The 23,120-nt window shown below is 34.1% G+C and overlaps 1 protein-coding gene across 4 annotated transcripts in view; it reads left to right on the top strand.

Moving 5' to 3' along the window:
- Window positions 1-23,120, top strand: part of LOC150108594 (lysine-specific demethylase 4C-like) — a 366,824-nt gene that overhangs the window by 213,975 nt on the left and 129,729 nt on the right. For all 4 annotated transcript variants that reach the window (XM_090390884.1, XM_090390883.1, XM_090390881.1 and 1 more), the window contains exon 12: window positions 17,041-17,227. In XM_090390884.1, coding sequence (XP_090247010.1) covers window positions 17,041-17,227 — 187 coding nt within the window. The remainder of the gene's footprint in view (window positions 1-17,040; window positions 17,228-23,120) is intronic.

Below are 23,120 nucleotides of genomic sequence, written 5' to 3'. Positions count from 1 at the left end.
GTAGCTTGAACACTACTTGAGGGAACAGATCAGGAAATTGATAATGGATATGAGGCTAGTGAGAGAATCATTTACATAAATGAGGGTTGGTGATATCTGAGTCCTGATGTGAACTCCTGTGCTAGTAGAGAAGCCTGAAGACAAAACAACACTGACCATTCAGCTAGAGGGCAAACCTTTCCAGATGTAAGCATCCTAGATTAGAAGATCTGCTGCTGATGAATCTGTATATTTGTTGTTGCTGATTAGCTGGGTATATTCCAAGCTATGAAGACATTGACTGTTGGTGATCTTTTCCATTATTTTAGAGAGCACTGAGAGAAGAGCAATAGGTGCTTGACTCCATTCTTATTGGGTGTACTGAGTATAATAGGGTATAGACATGATGGACACATGTTAGTTCCAGTGGCACATCTCCTAAGTACTGTTGGAGAAGAGAATGCCATGAACACCACAAGCCTTTTAGGTCTTTAAATTGTTTAAGATTCTTTTGATATCTTTTTAAGGGAACAGAAGGACAAAGAAGACGAAGGTATTTTATTTTGGAAGTGGATAATTTAATATTCCACTTCCAAGGACGCACACTATCTCTACTCTTATTCATCATTTATATGAATTGCATTATGAAAGAAAGTGGCATCAAACCGGATATTAGAATTGTAGATATCGAACTGAGCATCATTCTTTGTGCAAATGATGTATTTGAATAGTATTTATTCAAAAAAACAGTAATATTCATGGATGGCAGTATTGTATAAGTCGAAATCAAAACTACTAGTGTTATGATTGAAGTATCCTCTGACAAGGTAGATATAGCAGGTAACTTAATGAAAATGTTTCATGTGAAGCTTATAATTATAGTACCTTGATAAAATTTATTCTACTACCCTCCATTTATAGTACATTTAAGAATATACTCTGGGAGCTAGCTTTGAGCTATTTGAAAGTCAGTTGTTTATTATACAAACAAGAAAATGATTACCATGTTCTAATGCTGGGAGACGAGATGGCTATAGACATCTTTCTGGTTGACTTCATATATTGTAATAGATAAGTTATATTGTTGATCCATTTATATTATATGTATATCGAAATAAGTAAGATCCAGGACAGGGTGGGGGGAATAGATGCATGTTAAGAAGTCCAGCTCAGCTCTCTTCATTGTATTAAAGTGTAAAGCAATATATGTTTCTTGTAATTGGTTTCCATTTTAGTCAGCACTTTTGATGGAACTATCTGCTCTCATTATACAGAAAATGCATATTCATGGATGTCATTTGTTGTGCAAGTTAATGCTTATTTTACATCAGTATTAAACAATTAAATAGTGAATATCATCACACAAATTCAGTTACATGCAGATTTTCATACCGATTTAGAATAAGCACATCTTTTATTTCGTTCAACATTTGTGTTACATATAACATATTTGTGTTATCTGTTTTACAGTAAAGAAGAAATATTTCTTGTTTAATTGTTAAATTAAGAAATGGAAACAAGATTTTGATTTATTCAGATTAATAAATTATTTGCCTAGTTGTTATGGGACAAAAAATGAAACAGTTTGAAAACATAAAATCACGTCAAAAGTTCCTGGCAGGTTAAGTAGATATGTAAGAATACAAAGAAACTTGAGAGATACAGATAAACTTAGAAATTACTTAGACCTTAGATGAGGTCTAAGTAATTCCTTAATAAAGCTAGGTTCTCTGTAGAAGTAGCTAAACAAAACTCACAGAGAGTCTTGCTTTAGAAAAATATAGAAGGTAAATATGAAAGTGAAAGAATGTTCTGGAGGCTATTGAAAAAGCTTAGAAATGGAAGAAATCAAAAGAAGAAATAAAAAGGAATCAAAAATGGATGATAAAGATAACCTAAAAACTTAAGGCTATTCTGTATGTGTGGAATACTTTTTTGTGACTCCCACAAAAATTGGTGTAAACCTATAGCATGTTAGTGTAGGTAGGCTATATTTATTTTTTTTTTTTTAAATTTTTTTTCATGCAATCTAGAAACTGCTCTAGTGACCAAATGCAAAACATTATCAAGCCACTTTATGCCTCCAGTATGTGGGATGGTAGTCTCACATAAAGAGATGAAATTCATAAACATGCAAGTGTTTATGAATTTATCAACCAATCATGCCAGTAGATTACTTTGAATGATTGTTAAATAAGATAAGCAGTGACAGAACAGTGGTCGACAGTATTTCAGAAAAATGGAGGCAGAAGTTCATATCAATATCTCAGGTAGAATAAAAGTCATCAGAAACTTGAAATCTGGAAAAGTACCTCAAGTAGATTAAATTAAACCAGATATGCACAGATATGGAGGTATAGAATTCTTAGTGGCTGCTCAGTATAATTCAGAAGGCATGGTCAGATGGTCAAATTCCAGATGATTGGAGTAAATCTCTTATAGTAATCTTCAAAAAAGAAAATACAACTGAATATGAGAATTGCAGATGAATTACCGTCTTGATGTTTCAGGTAAGATTTATTTGCAGAGTAATAGAATTACCCTGCTAATGTTTGGAACAAGTCAAATAAGAGTTGTCAGCTCCAGCTTTTTACTTTGGTTGAAAAATCATGGGAATAGGAAGAATCAGTGTTTTAATTTTTGTAAACCAGCAATAATCAGCTTAGCACATGTAAGGTGCTAAGCTGATTAAAACACTGTAATTTAAATGGAATCTTATGAATAAGCAGTGTATAACAGAATATATACAGGAAAATAGTGTGATGTAAAATCAGACAAGACTGCACGATATTTTTACTTATACTCTTAAATAAATACTGTGCAAGTGTTCAGGAGTATTTAACAAAGTAGAATAACAGTAAGAAATTTGGTATGAAAAGCAACAATAAAAAGACAAAAAAAAATCTGAAAATAGACAGGAATTGGAAAACTAACTTTATTCTCTATGAAAAACCTATAGATCAAGCAAAATATTTCATCCAAATAAACTGCACAATTTTTAGAGAAGATGGCAAATCAAATCTTCAAAGAAAATAGATATGCTGGAGAGATGTCTAATATTTCTATTAGTTTAGCAAATGTTTATTTGACTTCTGGTTTGGAGACCAGATGTTTGTTAACGAGAATTAGATTTTATTGAACTAATAAAAAAAAAATAAAAAATAAAAAAAACCTTATAAGTTTCATAAGTCATCAGACTTATGTCATGGGGGGGGGGGGGGATACTTGTATTAAAAACTTAGAAAGACCAATTACACATGACAGTTTTTTTTTTTTTCCCTCACCAACTTCAACAGTTTAGTACATATAATGAGTGTGACAAAAAAAAAAGCTGTTGGATTGAATGATGTGCAACATTTAAATAATCACATGAGCTTTGTCCATAGCATTCTTACATGCTGCTTCACACTACTACCATTCATTACAAAAGATAGGCACAATAAAAACATTATGGGCCAGAGCCTACAACATCTTCAGGTACAACAGGAAAAAAAAAAAAAAAAAACGAATGAAGAACTGGTACCTAAGGCATTCTCTCTCTCTCTCTCTCTCTCTCTCTCTCTCTCACACACTCTTTCTCTCAATTGAATTGAAGATGAATTAAAGATGATTAGGCAAATTTTAGACACCTCTGAGAGTTCCTTCTAATCAACAAGATTTCAGTCATCTTCCCATAAATCAAGAATATTACAGACAATATTGCAGCAGTGCTTCATATATATACAATGTTAAATTAGACTTTTATCCCTATGTACAAGATTTTCAGGTTCTGACATTCATTGAAACCTCCATAATTGTCCATAAAGAAACCTGTGAGTTTGTAAAATTTGCTCTTATGACATTTTCTGTTCAGGTCAGATGGGATGATCCAGAGAGAGAGATCTACATGTCAGAACATGTAAAACGTAAAAGCGAAAAGGAGGCAAACATTAATCCCTACGTATATGCCTTTCACACAGCATTAACTGTTTTACGAAGAAATGTAAAGGTTCTTTACATTTCCTAATAAAGAACTAAAAATAGACTCAGTATTGGACAAAGTATATGAATACCAGAAGAAGCAGATTGAACATATCAAAAGAATGGACAGTCAAGACTACCTAAAAAAAAATATTCCAATACCACCCAGTTGAAGGATATAGAAGTCTGGGACGACCAAGGAAAAGATGGAATGAGACCGGAACAATGCCACTGGGCCTAAATAAATCCCTTAAAGGATGACGACAACAAGGAAATTTATAGAAGTCTCAGAAATGCATCCCCTACACACACACACACACAGTTTTACAAAAATCAGGGTCTGCTGTCATCAGAAATCTAATAGCAGATATGGATTGAGTGTTCCATTGCTTGCATGTTATTTAATCCAACAATTTTTTGTCACTCATTTATATCTACTAAACATTGAAGTTGATTAAAAAAAAATCTGTGTAATTGATCTCTCTCTCTCTCTCTCTCTCTAGTTTTTTAATACGTTCAGCACCCCTGACGATCTAAGCCGTCGTACTAACATCATCACAAGACTTTGTAAGTCCGGTGACTTACAAAACTTGTTGGTTTTTTGTTAGTGTAATAAAATCTAATTGCTGTTATATAGGATTAGCTCAACACAGAATTTGGGCCGACTACAATATTCTTTGGTTTGAAACATGCCTTCTACATATTTGTTGATACAAATTTGAACACTTATTTAAGGAGAGTGCTGAGGCCATGCTTCTCTCCTTAACTTGAATCGAAAATATCAAACTTTCCCCATATCAAAAATATAGAAAAGTTTGATTCGAATAATACATCATTAAAGTTTTATTATTATTATTATTTTTAATTACTATTAAGACCAAGAATGATATTTTATAAAGATATAAGATCTGAAGAAACCAACTAGATACTACATCTGATGATCTGTTGAATATGATATTATAAGTTTTATATATATATATATATATTCACACACACACAATTTATTTTACACTGTTATGATTAACCTTTTCTTCAGTGAAAGCATAATGCTATTGGCGATTTAACATCACTCGACTTGTTCTATGTGGGTGTTCTCAAAAGTTCTCGGCCTAATAATGAATAAATGAATTTATAATTTCTAAATTATTTTTATTTTTCAACATAATCTTCCTTGAGACTAATACATTTATTCCAGTGATGCTCCAGCGCCATTATCCCGTCCCTGTAGTGGTTCTCAGTAAATCTGCAAAATACCGCTCTACAGCTGCAATCACTTCTTGATTCGAAGAAAAACATTGACCAGCGAGGAAGATTTTTAGCTTTGGGAAGAGATAGAAGTCAGAGGGAGCCAAATCTGGGGAATAGGGTGGATGCTCCAACAATTCATAGTGCAGATCCCTTAATTTTCCCATTGCCAAAACACCTTTGTGGGCAGGTGCAATGTCCTGATGAAAGATGATTTTTTTTCTTCTGGAAACCGGGTCTTTTCTCACGAATTTTTTCATCTAGTCTGGTTAAAAGAACAGAATAATATTCCCTGGTTATTGTTTTACCCTTTTCAAGATAATTAATAAACAAAATGCCTTTAGCATCCCAAAACACCGATTCCATGACCTTATCTTCTTTGGCGCTGAACAACTGACTTCTGTCCACTATTTTGACTGCTGTTTGGATTCTGGTTTGTAGTGGTGAATCCAAGTGTCATCCGTAGTAATAAATCGATGCACAAAATCAGTTTTATTCTTGTTAAAATGTCCCAAGCACTTTTCAGATTCAGTAGCTTAAAAGCATCCACCTTGTGCAAAGCTTTTTCATTTGCAATTCTTCATGCAAAATGTATCCTACACATTCTTTTGAAATGCCTATAGTCTCAGCAATTCCACTCACTGTCACTGGCTGGTCATCCAATACCATATCATGCACTTGATCAATGATTTCTGGTGTTGTTACACATTTTGGACGTCCTTCACATGGATCATCTTCAAGGCTGGTATGGCCATGTTTAAACTCGGCAGCCCATTTCTTAATTGTCGAAAACAAAGGAGAAGTTTATTAATTATCGACGTCCATAAACTATTATGAACTTTGAATGAATTTCTTTTGGTGTTAAACCTTCTTTTACAAAGAATTTTATAACTGCACAATACTTAATTTTATCCATTTCAAGGGATACAGACCACACTTTAGCTTCCGACAGCTGTATAAAAGAACTACTTGAAAGAATGACTTGTAATTTCACATCAATGCTTATGACAGATATACCAACTTAGAAAAAAAATCTTGCCGATAGTGTTGCCATTTATGGTTGAGGCCGAGAACTTTTCAGACCACCCATATTTCAAATAAATCAATTGTTTGCATTCTACCTTGTAACAACTATTTTTAAGCTACTGATGATCACTTAATTTCAGACTGAAATATGATTATTATCTGAGACCTCCATGGAGTCAAGGACTCATCAAGCGTGGCTATAAATCACTCAAACCAGTCGTCATTCCTATTCCATTCATTCTCTGGGAGAAAAAACCTAGCTCTTACCACTTTCTTGATTGTGAACAAACTTAACTTCCATGAATGTCTCCATGCTCTCTCCCCACCTTCCATATAACAAAAAATTTCATCAGTTAATATCCTATAACACCTATTCAAAGGTTTATAGACCTGTATCATATCACCTCTCTTTCTCCTGTTAACCAGAGTGCAATCCACATACAGGAAAATCTTGCTTAATGCGAATTCGATATGGCAATAATCATTTAGCACGATTACCCTAAATGATACTCTTTTCCGCTTTAAGCAATTGATTAATCAGATAACGCAATTTTTTTATGTTATGCTTAATTTTTTTATCGCCAATCTGCAGTACTTCTGAACTATGCATTGCAGCCACCCTAAGACTTTTATACCCCCATACTTGAGCATTTCTGGTCGAATATCATCTACTCCAGCCGCCTTTCCATATTTCAGGGTTTTTAATGGATTTTTTTTACTTCAAGTATGGATGTATTCCTGATTGCATGCCTAGTCAGTATTTTTTACCAGTGCTGTTGCTGCTTGTTTTATTTAGCAATTTTTCGAAGTAATTACTCCATACTTCAAGGATATCTTTTTCTCCAGTTTTCATGTCACCTTTATCCTATAATTCCTTTTACAGCACTCTTTCCTCCATTTCTGAGCTTCAATAACCTCTAGAATATCTTGCCACCTTCTTGATATTTATTTTCTATGTTCTTACCAAAGTTTTCCCATGACTTTTGTTTAGCTAGTTGTAAACAGTGCTTATTTTTCTTACATTTGTCTCACTGTTCTCTACGATCACAAACTGACTTTTTTGCTAAGAACTTTTGATATGCTTTCTTCTTTTCATTTACTGCCCCTTTAACTTCCTAAATTGTACACGATAGAGTTCTGATTTTTCTATCCTTAAATGCAACCTCATCACATGACTCTCTGGTTGAATCAATCAATGTTTTCTTCAGGGCTTGCCACTGAATCTCCAAGGCTTGGTTGCTGTTCTCAAAGTCTCATTTTTTTTTTTTCAATAATGTTTGTGTATTTTAGTCCACAGTTCACATCTCAGAGCTGTTCAACTTTCATTCGCTTTAAAACTTTCTTACATGTTCTTCTTTTCAATATGAAATTCAATTTTATCCTGTTCAAGACTAAATAGTGATCACTTCCAATTTCAAATCCTCTGTACGCTCTAGTGTCCTGCACCATTGAGAAAACATCACTATTAACAATGAGACTTTTCTTATTCCTTGCTTCTTCTCTCCATGTGAGTTTGTGCAGATTTTTATGTTGGAACATTGTGTTAGTAATAACCAGCTCATGTCCTGAGCAGAAATCCAACAGATATTTGCAATTATTATTGCTCTTTTCTCCAAATTTTCTCAAAATATTTTTGTATATTTGACAATCATTTCCTACTCTGCTATTTAGATCCCCGACAAGGACCAACTTTTCCTTTTTCATTGTGTCAGTTGCTTTCTGAAGCCACAAAAAATTCCTCCACTTCTACCTTAGTAGAATCTTTTGTGGGACCATAGGCACAAATAAGTCTCATTGTCCAGTTCCCCATTCTGATATTTGCCCACATCACTCTACTTGAAATTGCTTGCCATTCAAGATTAGCCTCATATTTAGTGTTCAATATACTATGGGTACACCTTCTTTTCCCTTGATTGTCATTGCCTGAGTATAACATTTTGTATTTATTTCTCAGAAAGATCTCACCAGTTTTTGTCTTTTTTGTTTCATTCACTCCTATTATGGCAACCTGGTGCATATCCAATTTCTCAACTTGCTCCATTTCTTAGCCATTCAGGCTTCTTATGTTGATAGTACTGATCTTGACCTCTTTTGATAATGAGTTGGAGTGTGTTTTAGGATTTGTTCCAGTAGCCTAACCTAACTTTTCACTGTTTGCCCTGGTTCTCTCGCAAAAGCAATGGGACCTTGTTTAACTGGGCGACACCCCAGCCGACATGAAATTCTGTCATGTTGTACCATCATTTTGTATTGTGGTTTAAGACATTAAGAATAAAATTCATCATCATCATCATCAAATTCCTGCTATGTACCCTCAATGGGTGTACAGGATATGACAGTACTACATGAAAAAATTACATCATTACTAACTTCCTATCTACAATTTTCCTCCAAATCAGTCTATTACTTGTCAAGACTCCAACATTATCAGATATTATATTTCTATCATCTAAGGCACTTTGTACCATATCAATCCACCTATATCTTGGTCTTCCTCTGGGTCGTTTTCCTGCCAACCTGGCAGAGAACACTTGTTTTGCTAATCTTTCCTCGCCCATTCTGTTTAAATGACCATACCACCTGAGATTAGCTCTGCTAACGCATTCCTGGATGCTGACAATGTCAGGTTCTTACCTAATATCCTCATTTTTAATATGATATTGCCATTGATGCCATCTGTTCACACCTCTAATCTTTCTCAGGACTCTCATATCTACGGTCTCTAGTCTTTGGTCAAGTGTTTTACTTCTGACCCAGCTCTCAGATCCATAAGTTAAAACTGGTTTGAACACTGTCTTGTATACAGCTAATTTAGTGTTCCGACTAATTTCTCTCTTATTCCATAAGAATTTATTCAATTGACTTCCCACCATACCAGCTTTGCTGATTCTGTTGTCTATTTCTATATTTAATTTACCATCTTCACTAAAAATCGTGCCTAAGTAGCTGAAATGTTTTACTTGTTCCACAGGTTTCCCGTTCACAACACAGTTGACATTTTCAACAATTCTACCTGTTTTCATTGTCTTTGTCTTTTTAATGCTGACCTTCATACCATATCTATTACAACAGTTATTCAATTTAGTCAGGGAATCTTGCAAGTAGCAGATTTATTCAGAAGTATAACATCGTCCGCATAAAGCAAAGAGCTGACATTAACATCTCCAATTCTGATATCATGTTTAATACCACTTTCTTTCATAATGTGATCCATATAAGTAATGAATAACAGAGGGGATAATGTACATCCTTGTTTCACACCAGATTTAACATTAAACCATCTTCCTGTACATCCTTCAATTCAAACTGCCGACTTACAACTCAAATAAAGACTAAGTATTGCTTGACATAATGCCCCCATTGACACAATATAATTGTAGCGTATTGAATAGCTTCTCTCTTGGCACCTTGTCTTATGCCTTTTTCAGATCGACAAAACTTAAATACAGATCTTTGTTATATTCCCATGCTTTCTCGACTATTTGTTGTAAAGTGAAGATCTGATCCTGACAGCCTCTATTTGGCCTGAATCCAGCTTGTTCTTCACCAAGCTTTTCTTCCACAATTCTTCTCAACTGTTTCTCAAGTATACTTACATAGATCTTGCCAGGAACGCTCAGTAGGAAAACACCTCTGTAATTCTCATATTTAGTTTTATTTCCCTTTTTATATATGGGCACTATTAGAGCTCTACTATAATCATCGGGAATTCATCCCTCTGTCCAGGCTTTCTGAACTATGCAGTGCAGCCACCGTAAGACTTTTATACCACCATACTTCAGCATTTCTGGTCGATTATCATCTACTCCTGCTGCCTTTCCACATTTCAAGCCTTTGATGGCTTTTTCTACTTCAAATATGGATATGTATTCCTGACTGTATGCCTTTTGAGTGTTTTTTACCACTGTGCTATCATTGCTTGTTTCATTTAGCAATTTTTCGAAGTAATTGCTCCGTACTTCAAGGATATCTTTTTCTCCTGTTATCATGTCACCTTTATCATCTCTAACTCCTTTTACAGCCCTCTTTCCTCCATTTCTAAGCTTCTTCAACAATCTCCAGAATATCTTATCACCTTCTTGATATTTATTTCTATGTTCTTGCCAAAGTCCTCCCATGACTTTTGTTTAGCTAGTCTTACACAATGTTTTGCTTTTTTACATTTGTCTCTGTATTCTCTAAGAGCAAAAGCTGACTTATTAGCCAGGAACTTTTGATATGATTTCTTCTTTTCCTTCACTGCCTCTTTAACTTCCTGTGTCCACCATGGGGTCCTATTTTTCTATCCTTGCATTCAACCTCACCACATGCCTCTCTGGCTGAAGCAATCAGTGTTATCTTCAAGGCTTGCCACTGAATCTCCAAGGTTTGGTTCCTGTTCTCAAACTGTTTCATTTTTTCTTCAATAATCTTTGTGTATGTTAGTCTACACTGCACATCTGAGAGCTGCTCAACTTTTATTTGCTTTAAAACTTTCTTAAATGTTATTCTTTTCAATATGAAATTCAATTTTATCCTGGTCAAGACTAAATAGTGATTGCTTCCAATTTCAAATCCTTTGTACACTCTGGTGTCCTGCACCAGGGAGAAAACATAACTATCAACAATAACACAGTCATTGAGACTTTTCTTATTCCTTGCCTCTTCCCTCCATGTGAATTTGTGCACATTTTTTGTTGAAACGTGGTGTTAGTAATAACCAGTCCATGTCCTGAGCAGAAATCCAACAGATATTTGCTATTATTATTAACTTTGCTCTTTTCTCCAGATTTTCCCAAAATATTTTTGTATGTCTGACAATCATTTCCTACTCTGCTATTCAGATCCCCAACAAGAACCAACTTTTCCTTTTTCATTGTGTCAGTTGCTTTTTCTAAAGCATCAAAAAATTCCTCCACTTCTAACTTAGTAGTAGAACCTTCTGTGGGAACCATAGGCACAAGTAAGTCTCATTGTCCAGTTCCCCATTCTCATATTTGCCCACATCACTCTACTTGAGACTGCCTGCCATTCCAGAAGATTAGCCTCGTATTTTGTGTTGAATACTATGGCTACTTCTTCTTTTCCTTGATTGTCATTGCCTGAATATAACATTTTGTATTTATTGCTCAGAAAGATCTCACCAGTTTTTATCTTTTTTGTTTCAGTCACCCCTGTTTTGTCGATCTGGTACTTATCTAATTCCTCAGCTAGCTCCATTTCTTTGCCATTCAGGCTTCTTATGTTGATAGTACTGATCTTTAACTCTGATGTTGAGTTGGGGTGTGTTTTCAGATTTGTTCCAGTAACTGACTTTTCGCTGTTCACCCTGGTTCCCTGGCGAAAACAACGGGGACCTTGTTTAACCGGGCGATGCCTCAGCCAGCATGAAATTTTGTCATGATGTACCATCATTTTTTATTTTGGTTTAACCAATAAGAATATAATTTAGTTGGCTAAATACCAAATTGCCAGCCCATCCTCGTTCGTTCAGTATCCAGGTAGATACCCAACAGGGTGCACCATGAGAAGGTGAGGATTGGACATTAGGTCAGAAGCCCTGGTCCGTTCTCCGCATTCCTTTAAAGGCTATGTGGAGGTATCCTCTCAGTTATACAGCTTTGACCCTTAAGCACCCCGTAACTGAAACCAAGGCCAAAAAATAGTATTCTCCTAAGGTGATCATAATTTCCAGCTTTGTATTTTAGCATGTAACCTGTTTTAATTGGAGTATCAATATGATTAGATACTTCCTAAGAAAGCACAGCATGATCACTATCACCAATTGGTTAAATAGCCATATTCTTCACAGAGACCCCTTCTGCCGCTATGAAAAAATTCAACACTCTTTGACCTTGAGTTCCTTCATTCACATGCTGCTTGAGAAAGTTGTCTTGCAACAATTCAATAAATTCCTTTCTTTCTTTCTTATCATGGGATTTCTCTTCTACCCAATCAATGTTTTGGAAGTTAAAGTCATCCATAATGATCATTCGTTTTGTACCCATAAGGCTAAATTGGTGAGGCATTTCTTCATCCCCTGCAACTGAGCTGCCAGGTCTGTAGCAACACCCCGCCATATATTTAATTCTGTTAACCACCACTTCACACCAGATAGACTCAAACTCACTGCTACATGGGGCATTGTTACCATCATTGTTTTCTTGTGTTTCTACCCTAATTGGACTTAAGTCATCTGATATCATTAGTAGTACTCCTCCTCACTCCTCCTCCTCTCCTGTCTCTTCTGTCATTCCTAAAAATAGTATACCCATTACGCTCGATCCCAGTTACCATATCTGATTCTGATAGCCAGTGTTGGATTCTGATTATGTAGAGATTAGAGTAATTATTATTTGGTTCAGAATCCAACATGATCTTCCATCACAAAAGGCTAGACTTGTAAATATTATTTAATGTAAATCACTTCTTTATAAATTAATATTCATATAACTACCTTTAATTTTATCTAATATTTAATTATTTAATCAAAGATATGTGTTAATAGTAATAAGATTCTGTATTAAAATATTATTAAGTTATTTTATTTATTGCTATGTGAATATTATAAGAGTTTGTATTTGATATTTTAACTGCGCATTAATTGAAATGTAAATATTCTTTATTTATTCCTGTTTGTGAAAGTTTACGTTATGCAATAGCTCAATTTTATTATGTTTTGTTTTGTTGTCATGGAAACATATGTTAGATAGCTTGCACGCATTTAGAACAGAGCGTGGTAGATCAGTATTGAAGGGCTGGAAAGAAATTCAGTTAGAGAGAGCACGAGAACAATTTAGGCAGGAAGAACGGATATAAAAAGCGAGGAACGCTGGAAAAAAGAGCATTAGAGATTTATTAAAGAGAGATTGGCATTAGGTTGGAATCGGAGCATTCGGAAATCACAGTGCGATAATAGCGAGTCGGCAAGTCACTCAAGCAGCTAAATAAAGTCTACTAGTCGAGAGGCGGTTAGCTAATAAATTGTAGAATAACAATTATAGCTACGGAAGACAGCTGAGTGACTACTAAATAGACTAGCAATACTTGAGTTGAGATATAATTTCGGCACCGACCTTTCAAGGACTTCCGGAATCTTGAAGCAAAGCACGAAGTTACTAGAGGCTGTAAAGTTGATGTTTACCGTTAGCTGTGTTTGGAATTATAGAGCCTAAAGAATTAATTGAATGCTGGAGGAATGAACAACTGTGCATATAAAACCTAAAGTTAAGGAATTATTGTGTTGCCTTATTTCATGAGTGATCAGTAGTACTTTATGCAACAACGTTTGTTTGTGTGTATTGTGACCGATGATTAATTCAGTTATCGCTTAGAAGAATTATTTTGAGTGCCGTTTATTGTTAAGTGTTTACTGTTGTAAAAAGTGTTTGTGCATAAGTTGATGAAGATATCAGTAAGATTATTCCAACCATTAATATTCCTATGCAAAGATGTGTGTGAGTTTCATCCTAGAATTTCCTTATGTTAACAGTAACTATCGCGAAGATTAACTGAAGTGAAAATTTAAAAGTGTTTGCTTGTAAAGTGGTGTTACTGCGATTTTATTGTATTTGAAACTTAAGGAACTGTGAGAAGACTGTATTAGAGATGACAAATTTACCATTGTCTGAGTTTGTATAACAGTATTATCAGAAAGGCTGAAGTGATTATAATAACTTAATTAGTGATTTGAATTTAAGTGTATTTGTGATTTTAAAATTAAATGTTTGTTTTTGTTAATGAAAAGTTGTATTTTGCCTGAATCTCTTTTACTGCACCATTCATAAAATATTCGAACCAAAGCGGGTAAATTAAGTAAGTTAATATTCTCGGCCAGTATATATAATAACAACATATAAAGGAAGGATAGTTGAGAGTTGGTTTATCTTCAATTCTTGAACTAATTCAGATATAAAGTGGCGCAGTCTTTAAATATAAATTTTCTTTATATTTGAATTAGAAATCAACTTACAACTTATCAATTAGTTAAGAAGATTGTAGTAGTAATCATGTCAGATCCAAAGTACAGATTGAGAAGAAGTAGGATCCAACACCGGGTTTCATTAATGCCAACAATTTTAGGCTACATCATATTCAATAAAGCAATGAACTTAACCCCTTCGTTTCTGATGCTACTGGCATTTGTGTATAGACATAATAAATTACTACCTAACCATTCTTATAAATAGATATACTATCTATTTGGTCTTGTTCTAGAATTTTCTCTTTTCCCTCCCCCAGACATACTTAAAAGGTCCAAACCCATAGCATATTTTTCCACTCCTTCGCCACATACATAACCATGGTCAAAGACATATCTTTATCACATTTCCATAGCAGAACTGAACTTTCACATACATTTTCCCCATTCCTTCCTTGATGATCTAGTTTTCCTGACTCTCTGCATTAGGTCTCATACCAAGAAGTAATTTCTCCTGGCTCCTGATGCCAGGAGAAGTCTGATCAATTAAATGAATTCAAGTGCAGGCCATCCCTCTTTTCTCCTTAATTTAGTATTGTCATATCTGGGTAGCAATCCTATATTTTTATTCTCTCATTTATCTTTCTTGCTTCGTTCAACAGACCCTTCATGTCTTCTTTCATGCTATATTTGTCACTACATAAATTATTAGTACCTACCAGAACTATTATCTCTTTTACTTTTCTTTTTTGATTTTCAATTACATTGGTCTTATTTTTAATTTTCACTCCTGGAAAACTAGAAGTGGTGACTCCCTCGGCAAGCTCAAATTTTAAGCTTGAGTCACCATACCATATCACCTCTTTTTTCTTAGATTTTAACTGACTTACCTTGTTGTTATTAATATTATGATTACCAAGTTCAGTACTTTCCTATCTGTTCTTGTTCTGAACCTTTTTCTTATCCTGTGTAAGTTTAGTCACATTTTCCCACCTTTTCCAATTCTCTGGTCAATTTTCTAATAATTTCTTTTAATTTGAGTAATCCTAAAATAAATTATCATCACTGAAGCAGTATTTTTGTTGTTCATCGGGACAATAGCTTTCTGCAGTAGTAACGACTTCAGCTTTAGTCACTGCCTTGTTGTGACAAATTTTTGGGTCATTCTTAAGAGTAGTAAAAAACTAATATTTCTGCATTTATATTATAAATTGCTGTAGTACAATAATTACACTAAAAAGCTACAATAATATTCTAAAAATGCACAATAATTAAATCTAAGAAAACACTTAATAAATCAACAAAAATCGCAGATCTTTCAGGAGTTTTCTAACAGCACATCTTTTCACTAGCCTCAACACCATCTCCTCAAAATACGTGGCAGTATATTTAATAAATAATACTTTTACCTTGTGTTTTCATGTATATATTGTATAGCACTATGTCACAAGTTTCTCTAAAAACAAGAATTCTAATTCCTGTTAACAAACATGTGGTATCCATACCAGCAATCAAATGAACAAGAAAGAAATTGGCCATAATAAATTTTTGTTGGAAATTGGCCATAATAAATTTTTGTGTCTGAAAATATCTTTAGGACTGAGGTAAGGTGGTACATCCCTTGGCAACTCAGAAAAATTGGCCAAACACATTTAAAGTAGTAGTGTATAAGACAGCATTCAAACTGGCTTTAACTTGTAACTCTGAGAGTTGAGTTAGAAATAGAACAATTGATCAATAGCTTGACTCTTCATATGTGAGAGTTCTGAGAAAAATTAAGAGTGAACAGATAGTATCAGTGGTACAATCATATTAAAAATGAAGTTGTAAACATTTAAGAATGTGTGAGTAGAGCTAATCTAAGGTAATATTCTCACCTTGTCAGATTAGAGAAAAGCTTAGGAAAGCAAGCATTTGATGCCATGATGATGGCAGAGAAAGACAAAAATTTAGGTGTATTGATATAGTTTGTATTATCTTAGAAGTCTGATAGGTTACATCTGAGTGTTGGAGACTTTTCAAATAAGCAATTGATTAGGTGGAAATTGTTGACAGGAAGCTAGGTGAGTAGCTGATAATAATGTAAATGGAATGACATAGTGCTGGCATGGTACCTGTTGAACCCCTTGTGGGTGTATATATATCAGAATTTGATATATATATACCCACAAGTTTTTTGTAAATAGAAGAACTAAATAGAAGAAATAGAAGTACGTATTACACAGCTGTTAAAGACAAACTTTGCAAGAGTAGTAAGTTTAGAAGAAGGGATGAGGAATAATTATAAATACAATGGAAACAAAGTTTCTTAAGAAATTGTAGCTAATTTTCTAAGTGAAATCTAAAGTAAATTATATGAAGGATTGCATCTTCATTGATGTCAGTGCATAACATCAATGATGTTATGCACTGACATCAGTGAATCAGTAATTTACTTTATATTTAACTTGGAAAATTATCCTGGAAAATTCGACAACATCAAATACACAGTAAATGTGTATTTGATGCTGTTGACTTTTCTAAGAAGAAACATCTTGTACCCTTATACTTTTTGTCTCTTTTTAGTAACATATTGAAGAATAGGTTGAAAATCCTTATTTTGGGCTCAGGAAAAGGTACTTACACACTTCACTTCTTATTGTTTTATGCATTTATTTTTATTATTTTTTGAAAGCAATCAACTGCTGCTGGATGACCTGCCTAACCTTAATGCAAACTTTAGTACAAATAAATCCATGAACAAGTATCAAATAAATCATGTTCTCTTTCGGATTGGCTGTTAGAAAATTTCTTCTTATAATTTGCTTTGCCTTTAGTTTAATAAATTAGAATTTATTAAACTAAAGGCAAACTTAGAAAACTTAGTTTTATTTATAGACATGTATGCCTGGATAGTGAAAATCAATATGTTGTGTTTGTTTGACACTTAGTTGCCATATGGTAGCGGTATCACAGATGAAAAAATACAAGTGCCTTCCTATAGTCCTGTATTGATGCCCGCTGCTTGTTTTTCTTCCAGTCCAAAATCATTAATATTTAATTCTAGTTCTCTTCTCACTTCTAGTGGAACATCACCATTACTAACTTGTGTTACCTGTAAAGTGTGTGTTCATGCAAGTAAGTTTTGTTAATTATCTTATAGTGATATGTTTTTATTTACTGTTTATCTTACTCATACTGAAATGAGTAATCATTCATTTTCTTTTATACTATATACTACAACATTTTTAACAACTCTATTTCCCAGAATTGTGTCAGTCAGATTTCAGTCTATTTTACAGAAAATGACTGGCACAGTGTACACTCCTTTAAATGCTATGATATCAAATCAAAATCTAACTAAAGATTTTAATTTAACCTTTAGTGCAGAATTTTAAACATTTAAGTTTAAAATACTACATGCTTTGATGCAGATATTTTCAACCTACTATACTGAACTTTTTTTTTTTGGTATCTGGATATGATTATAGCAAGGATACATGATAGCGTTTATCCAAATCTGTCATGTAAGTCATGTTGTGTTATTGTTTATAGACAGACAGATGTAAAATTATTACTTATGTATTTATTTTATGTTGGTTACATGATACTTTTTTTTTTTTGGTAGAAGAGGTATGCTGTAATTATGATTTGAATGACACACTCACTTCAAAAAATTTTTTCCATCAAAACTGCTACTTAGACATTTGCATAGAACAGTATTCTTTGATTTGTGTAACATTCACCCTAGACCAAATGTTACGTAATTATTGCTCTGAAGATATTTTAAAAACTTAATTCCTTTCTAGGGATGCTTAAGGGTCAAAGCTGTATAACTGAGAGGAGACCTCCACATAACCTTTAAAGGAATGTGGAGAACCGACCAGGGCTTCTGACCTAATGTCCAATCCTCACCTTCTTGTGGTGCACTCTGTTGGGTATCTACGTGGATACTGAACGAACGAGGATGGGCTGGCAATTTGGGATTTAGCTGACCAAATTGTATTCTTATTGGCTTAAACCAGTATACAAAATGATGGTACAACATGACAAAATTTCTTGCTGTCTGGGGCGTCGCTCGGTTAAACAAGGCACCTGTTGTTTTCACCAGGGTGAACAGTGAAAAGTCAGCTACTGGAACAAATCTGAAAGCACACCACAACTCAACATCACCAGAGTTAAAGATCGGTACTGTCAACATAAGAAGCCTGAATGGCAAAGAAATGGAGCTAGCCGAGGAATTAGATAAGTACCAGATTGACATAATACGGGTGACTGAAAACTGTCGTAATAGATAACTGTTGTAATAGATATGGTATGAAGATCAGCAATAAAAAGACAAAGACAATGAAAATAAGCAGAATCATTGAAAATGTCAACTGTGTTGTGAACGGAGAACCTGTGGAACAAGTAAAACATTTCAGCTACTTAGGCACGATTTTTTACTTTAGATGGTAAATTAAATACGGAAATAGATAACAGAATCAACAAAGCTGGTATGGTAGGAAGTCAATTGAATAAATTCGTATGGAATAAGAGAGAAATTAGTCGGAACACTAAATTAGCTATATACAAGACAGTGTTCAAACCAGTTTTAACTTATGGATCTGAGAGATGGATCAGAAGTAAAACAGTTGACTAAAGACTAGAGACCGTAGATATGAGAGTCCTGAGAAAAATTAGAGGCGTGAACAGATGGCATCAATGGCAATATCATATTAAAAATAAGGATATTAGGTAAGAACCTGACATTGTCAGCATCCAGGAATGCGTTAGCAGAGCTAATCTCAGGTGGTATGGTCACTTAAACAAAATGGGTGAGGAAAGATTAGCAAAACAAGTGTTCTCTGCCAGGCTGGCAGGAAAACGACCCACAGGAAGATCAAGACATAGGTGGGTTGATAAGGTAGAAAGTGCCTTAGATGATAGAAATATAAGATCTTTTAATGTTGGAGTCTTGACAAGTAACAGACTGATTTGGAGGAAAATCATAGATAGGAAGTTAGTAATGATGTAAATTTTTCATGTAGTACTATCATATCCTGTACACCCCTTGAAGGTGCATGGCAGGAATTTGATGATGATGAAACAAAAAAGACAAAAACTGCATGAAAAAAATTTTTCATGTAGTACTATCATATCCTGTACACGACTTGAAGGTGCATGGCAGGAATTTGATGATGATGAAACAAAAAAGACAAAAACTGGTGAGATCTTTCTGAGCAATAAATACAAAATGTTATATTCAGGAAATGACAATCAAGGAAAAGAAAGAGTAACCATAGTATTCAACACAAAATATGAAGCTAATCTTGTTGAATGGCAGGCAGTCTCAAGTAGAGTGATCTGGGCAATATCAGAATGAGGAATTGGACAATGAGATTTATTTGTGCCTATAGTCCCATAGAAGATTCTACTAAGGTTGAAGTGGAGGAATTTTTTGATGCTTTAGGGGAAGCATTTGGAGAAAAGAGAAAAGCTAATAATAATGGCAAATACCTATTGGATTTCTGCTCAGGACATGGACCGGTTATTACTAACACCATGTTCCAACATAAAAATGTGCACAAATTCACATGGAGAGAGGCAAAGAATAAGAAAAGTCTCATTGACTATGTTATTGTTGATAGTGATGTTTTCACCCTGTTGCAGGACACCAGAGTGTACAGAGGATTTGAAATTGGAAGTGATCACTACTTAGTCTTGAGCAGGATAAAATTGAATTTCGTATTGAAAAGAATAGCATGTAAGAAAGTTTTAAAGCGAATAAAAGTTGAGCAGCTCTTAGATGTGAAGTGTAGACTAAAATACACACAGCTTATTGAAGAAAAAAATGAAAGAGTTTGAGAACAGGAACCAAACCTTGGAGATTCAATGGCAAGCCTTGAAGAAAACCCTGATTGATTCAGTCAGAGAGGCATGTTGTGAGGTTGTCTGCAAGGATAGAAAAATCAGAAATCTATGGTGGACACAGGAAGTTAAAGAGGCAGTGAAGGAAAAGAAGAAAGCATATCAAAAGTTCCTGGCAAATAAGTCAGCTTTTACTCTTAGAGAATACAGAGACAAATGTAAGAAAGCGAAACACTGTGTAAAACTAGCTAAACAAAAGTCATGGGAGGACTTTGGCAAGAACATAGAAAATAAATATCAAGAAGGTGTTAAGATATTCTGGAGGTTGTTGAAGAAGCTTAGAAATGGAGGAATGAGTGCTGTAAAAGGAGTTAGAGATGATAAAGGTGACATAAAAACAGGAGAAAAAGATATCCTTAAAGTGTGGAGTAATTACTTCGAAAAATTGCTAAATGATACAAGCAGTGATAGCACAGTGGTCAAAAACAATTCAGCAGGCATACAGTCAGTAATCCATATCCATGCTTGAAGTAGAAAAAGCCATCAAAGGCTTGAAATGTGGAAAGGCAGCAGGAGTAGATGATATTCGACTAGAAATGCTGAAGTATGGTGGTATAAAAGTCTTACAATGGCTGCACTGCATTGTTCAGAAAGCCTGGACAGAGGGACGAATTCCCGAAGATTGGAGTAGAGCTCTAATAGTACCCATATATAAAAAGGGTAATAAAACTGCATGTGAGAATTACAGAGGTATTTCCCTACTGAGTGTTCCTGGCAAGATCTATGCAAGTATACTTGAGAAACAGTTGAGAAGAATTGTGGAATAAAAGCTTAGTGAAGAACAAGCTGGATTCAGGCCAAATAGAGGCTCTCAGGATCAGATCTTCACTTTACGACAAATAGTTGAGAAAGCATGGGAATATAACAAAGATCTCTATTTAAATTTTGTTGATCTGGAAAAGGCACATGACAAGATGCCAAGAGAGAAGCTATTCAATACGCTATAGTTATATGGTGTCAATGGGACATTATGTCAAGGAATACTTAGTCTTTATTTGAGCTGTACATCAGCAATTAGAATTGAAGAAAGTACAGGAAGATGGTTTAATGCTAAATCTGGTGTGAGACAAGGATGTACATTATCCCCTCTGTTATTCATTATCTATATGGATCACATTATGAAGGAAAGTGGTATTAAACATGATATCAGAATTGGAGATATTAATGTCAGCTCTTTGCTTTATGCGGATGATATTATACTTCTAAATAAATCCGCTACAAGTTTGCAGGATTTGCTGACTAAATTGAGTAACTGTTGTAATAGATATGGTATGAAGGTCAGCATTAAAAAGACAAAGACAATGAAAATAGGTAGATTCATTGAAAATGTCTACTGTGTTATGAACGGGGAACCTGTGGAACAAGTAAAACATTTCTGCTACTTAGGCACAATTTTTACTGAAGATGGTAAATTAAATATGGAAATAGACAACAGAGTCAACAAAGCTGGTATGGTAGGAAGTCAATTGAATAAATTCATATGGAATAAGAGAGAAATTAGTTGGAACACTGAATTAGCTGTATACAATACGGTGTTCAAACCAATTTTAACTTATGGATCTGAGAGCTGGGTCAGAAGTAAAACACTTCACCAAAGACTAGAGACTGCAGATATGAGAGTCCTGAGAAAGATTAAGGCATAAACAGATGGCATCAATGGCAATATCATATTAAAAACGAGGATATTATGAAAGAACTTGACATTATGCATCCAGGAATGCGTTAGCAGAGCTAATCTCAGGTGGTATGGTCATTTAAACAGAATGGGCGAGGAAAGATTAGCAAAACAAGTGTTCTCTGCCAGGTTGGCAGGAAAACGACCCAGAGGAAGACCAAGATATAGGTGGATTGATATGGTACAAAGTGCCTTAGATGATAGAAATATAATATCTGATAATGTTGGAGTCTTGACAAGTAATAGACTGATTTGGAGGAAAATTGTAGATAGGAAGTTAGTAATGATGTAAATTTTTCATGTAGTACTATCATATCCTGTACATCCCTTGAGGGTACATATCAGGAATTTGATGATGATGATGATGATGAATTCCTTTCTAATGGAAGCTTAATTTTAATGTTATATTTTTGTAAATAAAATTTTATTTTCATATTAGAATAATTGGATTTATTGTTATTAATACAAATTTAATATAGATCACATTTCCAGTATGTTTTATCCTGTATCTAGTAGTTTTATCACTGTAATGTACATAACTGCAAGGATAAAAAAAAATTAATATACTCAGAAATGCAATGGTAGACATTAGAATCTTAATACTATTTTGACTCATATTGGTTCTGCTAACAAACCAGTTCTAAAATGAAGTTCTGAGTTCTGATGTACCTTGCAGATTTTTTTTTTTTTTTTTTTTTTTTTTGTGATTATCTATTTTTTTTATAAAATCTACTGTAAATCTTCAACCATGCTGATGAGAGCTATGAAATTCCTGAGAGGCATCATAGTAGTGTTAACTAATAAAACAGATAATCTAACTTCTGTGACATTAACAACATTCCATGGACTGGGCTATTATGTCTTCAGACAGTACTTGCAGTTTAGAAGAGAATTTCTTATCCTTCAAATGAAGGATAATAATCATGTGAGATTATGTGCTCACATGGAATCTTGAATAAGAATTAAAGCTTAATCCTGCATAATGTATACAAGTCAGATCCTGCAGTCGTTCAGATTTCCACCATTTTATCAATGATTGGCAAGGAATGTAAGAAATGGAAACAGCTGCAACAGCACATGAACAGAAGTTATTCATTATTCCATTCATCATCAGTTGATCATATTGCATTTCTTTTTGCTTATCTGTGACTTTAACAAACTAAATATGGATAGTGTAACATGAGAAATTTGATCTATATTCTATATTAAATCTGTATTTATGATAGTAAAGGTTGCCTATCCTGACTTTTCCCTCTTCAACTTATTTGTTGCAAAAAAGAAACATTTATAACAATCTACATTAAATAAATAAAATAAAAAAAAAATTGGAATCTCTTCTTCTTGATTCTTAATCACAGAATATATGGCATATCATATGTTTTACAACTTTCATGATTTATGAAACTTGTATATAGAGGCAAACGTTCAAAGAATGAAACAGAAAGA

Source organism: Typopeltis vanoorti, chromosome 3, assembly GCF_054136105.1.
Source record: "Typopeltis vanoorti isolate ZY-2024b chromosome 3, IOZ_Tvanoo_1.0, whole genome shotgun sequence".
Lineage (NCBI taxonomy): Eukaryota > Metazoa > Arthropoda > Arachnida > Uropygi > Thelyphonidae > Typopeltis > Typopeltis vanoorti.
The sequence above is the reverse complement of the archived record's forward strand: the minus strand, read 5'-3'. Positions and strand labels throughout refer to the sequence as shown.